Source organism: Lipotes vexillifer, unplaced genomic scaffold (assembly GCF_000442215.2).
Source record: "Lipotes vexillifer unplaced genomic scaffold, Lipotes_vexillifer_v1.1 scaffold4, whole genome shotgun sequence".
In the NCBI taxonomy this organism is placed as follows: Eukaryota; Metazoa; Chordata; class Mammalia; order Artiodactyla; family Lipotidae; genus Lipotes; species Lipotes vexillifer.
The window spans coordinates 3,488,014-3,492,596 of NW_006785876.1; the positions used below are offsets into that span (position 1 = coordinate 3,488,014).

The following is a 4,583-nucleotide window of genomic DNA, read 5'->3' on the forward strand; positions in this document are numbered from 1 at the left end:
GTTGAAGGGATCCCCGTATGGGTCCCAGCTTAGCTGACCTACAAGATTCCATCCTGGACTCTGTGATTCTGTAGACACAGAGCCCTGAGGGGTCCACACAGGCCCTCTCACCCCTGCCTCAGCCTCCCATGGCCTTTCTGGGGTCTCGGAGGGGTCCCTCTTTATAAACCCTCCTCCACCTGTATGACTCCCCTTGAAAGTATTGTCAGAGAACCCGCCAGAGCTCAGGGCCTCTTGTGGGGCTGAGATGCCTGGAGGAGAAGGCAGCGGGGGCGGGCGAGGTCAGGCCCCCTCCTGCACACCCACCTACAAAGTGGGAGCCATTCCAAGGCATCGAAAGGGTAGAGGGGCAGGGTCCGTGAGTGGGCACTGGGCCGACCCTAGGGGAAATCAGGTTCACCTTGCTGTTAACCGGGCAAGGCCCTGGCTTGGCATTCAAAAAGATTCCTGAGTGGGAACACTGGGGAATGTGGCCCTTGCCGACACCTGGCCCACGTCTGTCCAGGGCAGCACCCAACAGGCTCTCCCCACAGCCCACCTGAGGGAACTAAGCCCCTTGAGGCCAGGTTGGGAGAAGTGCCTGGGAAAGACACACGACTGGCAGGCAGCCCCAGCTCAAGCCACTAATTAACTTCATGGCCTGAGGCAAGTCACTTCACCTTGTGACCTGCTTCCTTCTCTGCACTGTGGTGATAACAATCCAGCCCAGCTAGCAGAAAGAGATAAATGGTCTATAAGGCCCTGTGGAAAGCCACCCATGTTTATACCCTTGTAAAGTGCTATTATTACCCAGGGGTGGGCTCCGGGAGGGCCCCTCCTGGCCTGACCTGAAATGTCACTCCTGGACAGGATGCTGGCTCCCGTCCTTTCCTGAGGGCCGCCCAGGGGGTGGGTAGGGCCTGATTCTAACTAAGAGAACTGAGCAGTCAGCAAACATTCACCATGTTGGTGGGGATCATTGGACGATGATGGTGATGGAAACAGATTCTGTCCGCACACCACGCCCTGATGTTGGCAGGGCAGGCTCAGACACAGGAGCCTCGGTCGCCCTCCTGGGCATCACTTCCACCCGCCCCTTCCCGTCAGGAAAGCCGTCCGCTCATACCCTACCTGCTCCACCAGAGGAAAATTCCTAGAGTAGACCTTGTGGATCAGAGGCAGTGACCTGGGGAGGGGACGGGGAAGGTTGGCGGCCACACTGGGCTGGAAGCCAATTCCTGGGACATGTCCTGGACCCCCACCCAATGCCCCACAAATATGCAGACTGAAGCAATTACAGCTTGCTCTGGGGGAAACGCCAGGCTCTGACCAAGACCTGGCGACCCCTGAGAGTGAGGCGGAACTGCTCTTCCTTGAGTTGTTCAGCGAAGGAGCAGCAATGAGCCTGAGGTCAGTCTCAGGGGCTGAAGAGTTGTGATGACCAGTGGTTTTTTTCCGGGGGAGCAGCTGGGTTAAGACAGCTTGCCCGCGTCGGTCTGCTTTCTAAAGTGGTGCCACGTTCATCATCTCATTGGCTACGTCTCACAATTAGCTCCGTGTTTTCTAGGGGCAAAAGCCGAGGCCTACTTGGGGTGACCAAATGCTCAAGAGAGCAGAGATAATAGCCAAGTCAGCAGCAGAACCCGGCCTCTTGACTCAGGCTAAGCTCCTGACTCCCCCATGTCAGGGTCCACAAATAAGGAGGCTCCTGAGCACACCCATGAGTCACTAGCATAGCCAGGGGCCCTCGGCCTGGTCCTGGCACGACCATGCCTGCCGCCCATCTTGGTCATCCTGTTTGGAGAGCCCATTGCTCCTGACCGTGGAGGCCAAAAGGAGGAGCAGGGGTAGCGTGGGAGGATGTGGAGAAAGGAGAATTGAGCTGCCTGTCTGGGTGAGCTGCAGAGAGGGGACAGTACTGCCCTACCGCAGTGTGGGGAAAAGGGCGTGAATCTAGCCTGCTGCAGATGATTCCTCTGGTCCAGAGATCAAAAGCATATAAAGGAGAGAAGGGTTTGGTGCCAGCTGTACCATGGGACCTACTGGGCCCCAGGTGAAGGGCCTCTCACATCCTCTGTAGCCAGTCCTCTTCGCCCATTTCCTGGACAGAGTAACACCCAAGGTCGGTGGGGTCTGGAAGCCGGTTGGTCTAATCCCTGCCCAGGGGAAAGGGCGCTCCCAGAATTGAGGCCCAGGCAGTGGTAAGACAGCAGGAGGAGAAGGGAATTGGGAGGGGCGGGTGGGCCCCACCTTGGCCTGTTTCCTTGGTGTGGAGGACAGGTCTGCTCGCTCCACAGGGCAGGGAGCTGGGGTACAGATGGTGACCAGAGACAAGAAGGCTTGTCCTACTCCTCACCAGGGCCCTGAGTGCCTCATAGCAGACACTGGATTTCCGGGAGATTAACCGTTCAGGGGTTTGAGACCTGGGAGTCTTGAGGCAGGGAGGCTGGTGGGAGGAGGGAGAGAAAAGAGGCAGCCTCCGGACAGGGAAGGGGAGCTTCTGCAACCACAGCCCTGGGTGGGTGGTGTGTGCAGCCCTGTACAGACCCCGGGCTCCCAGGCAGGCGTTCAGATGTGGTGGCTCTGTCAGGGGACCACCACTGCAGTAGGTCAGAGGGGCCCCAAAAAGGCCATTCCCGGGGAGTACTTCTCTGGGAAAGTCCCACTTTGTAAGACAGATTATTCACTACATATTACACTGTTTTCCCCCTTTTGTTTTTTGCTCTTCCTGGGCTTTTATTAAAGCCCTGTTTAAAGGTTCTAATCTTGACCTTGCCATGTTGACGGTGCCGAAAGGGGATCCAGGGCCCACCTTTGGACCAAGGTGGTACAGGAGAGCAGTTAAGTACCCAATGGGACCCAACTGGTGGCAGAAGGGAGACTCAGTGAGGGATTCCAGAGGTGAATCTGGTGTAGGCCCGCCCCCCCAATTTCCCCCACACATTGCCAACCTCAGAGAGTCAGGGTTTTATCTCATCAGGGTAGCTTTCCTTACAGATCCCCTTTCTGCATCTAGGACTCTAGCTGTCCTGTCACTTTACTTTGACAGAGCAGCCACCCCTGGCAACTTTCAGTCTGGACCGCAGCTTCTCAGAGGAGAAAAAGAAATGGTCATGACTTGTCACAAAAACCACAGTCACCCCAAATTTCCCAGACTGAAACCCCTACCTCTGTTAGGCCTCCCCGACTCCCACCCCAGCACCATGCCAGGAAAGACTCCCTAAGAATTTGACATCATCCACCAAGTCAGAATTTAAAAATAATTATATTAATAATAAATATGTTAAATTACATTTAAAACAATAAATAGAAAAATAAACTGATAAATAAAATCAACAGGTACAAAATGTTTCCAAATTTCAACCAAGAAAACACACAGATGACAGACGAGACAGATGACGTTAACGAGAGGGTGCGAAATGCAATCACGGGGCCCTTCACAGTTTATGTCGCAGCTCCCTCCTCACCTGGTCACCCTCTTCTGTCCCCCGACTTGGAGAGGAGACCGGGAGACTCAGTGGCTGATACCTTTGGGGACTCCGGCCAGTGCAGGCCCTTCTGCGAAGCAACCCCAACCCCAGGCGTGCGGGTTCAGAGCACAGGAGCGGGAGGCGGAGGCTGCCAGGCGGGTGGAGGGACGTCCTTACAGAGGCAGGTCGGTGCTGTTGTGCCGGGTTTTCCTGGCGGTGCCATCGTCGCGGGGCAGAGCCCTCTGCAGGTTGGACATGGCCACGGTCTTTTTGAGGTCAATCACAGCATAGGAGTCTGAGCTGCGGGCAGGGTGCGTGGTGGGCACAGGGGCTCGGGAGGCTGAGGGGTTCTGGGACCCCTTGGGGCGGTCTCCACCCCAGCCCTTCAGCTCCACCTGGATGTAGTTGAGCTGCCTGGGGGGCTCGGGGCCCGGCCGGCGGAAATCAAAGTTGAAGACCCTCGGGGAGCCTCGGTGGCGGGTCAGCGGCACAGGAAAGCTGCTGTGGCTGCGGAGGGCAGCCCGAGTGCTGGTGGGCTTCTGCAGTGGGGTCTCGTCCTCCTCGCCTTCAGGGAAGCCGTTGGAGGAGGGTGTAAGCCCGTCCCTCGAGTCTCCATCGTCCCCGGCCTCCTCCCCCAGCTGCTGGGCCTGGCTCTCCCACACGGGGGGCAGGGAGGGCAGGTTCTCGTAGTGCAGCAGCGCGGCCCGGCGCTGGGCGAGGCCATTCCAGCCTGGCTCCTCCGGGCTCAGTCTCCAGCCTGCCCCCAGCCGCAGCCCCCCACTGACGTTCTCATAGGTGCACTTAGGCCGGGCTGGGCACTCGGAAGGGCCCCCGTTGTTATTGTCGTGGTGGAGCGGGTGATGCAGGCTGGGGCAGAGGCCTTGGCACTTGGTCATGTGCCGCCGAGCCGGGGTGGGGCCCAACACGAATTTCACCTGGCCCGGCTGCAGGAACACCTGCGGGTCCCGCTGTTCGGGGCCCCAGGCCTGCGGGGCAAGGGGTGCCCGGCCCTCAGGCAGGGGCTGCAGGCAGTGCTGGCTCCTGCGGCGTTCATCCTCACTGGCTGGCGTGTTGACGTAGGTGTGGGACTGGGGGGGAAGAGGCCAAGGGCAGGAGGGGCCGGGGGCGGAGGGG

General features: G+C 58.5%; 1 protein-coding gene across 2 annotated transcripts in view; it reads right to left on the reverse strand.

Annotated features, from left to right (window-relative positions):
* Positions 1–3,225: 3,225 nt before the first annotated feature.
* The window catches only part of FRS3 (fibroblast growth factor receptor substrate 3), a 7,184-nt gene continuing 5,826 nt past the window's right edge, over positions 3,226–4,583 (reverse strand). For both annotated transcript variants that reach the window (XM_007458203.1, XM_007458202.1), the window contains exon 6: positions 3,226–4,537. In XM_007458203.1, the coding sequence (XP_007458265.1) occupies positions 3,623–4,537 (915 nt within the window). In that variant the 3' untranslated portion in view covers positions 3,226–3,622. The remainder of the gene's footprint in view (positions 4,538–4,583) is intronic.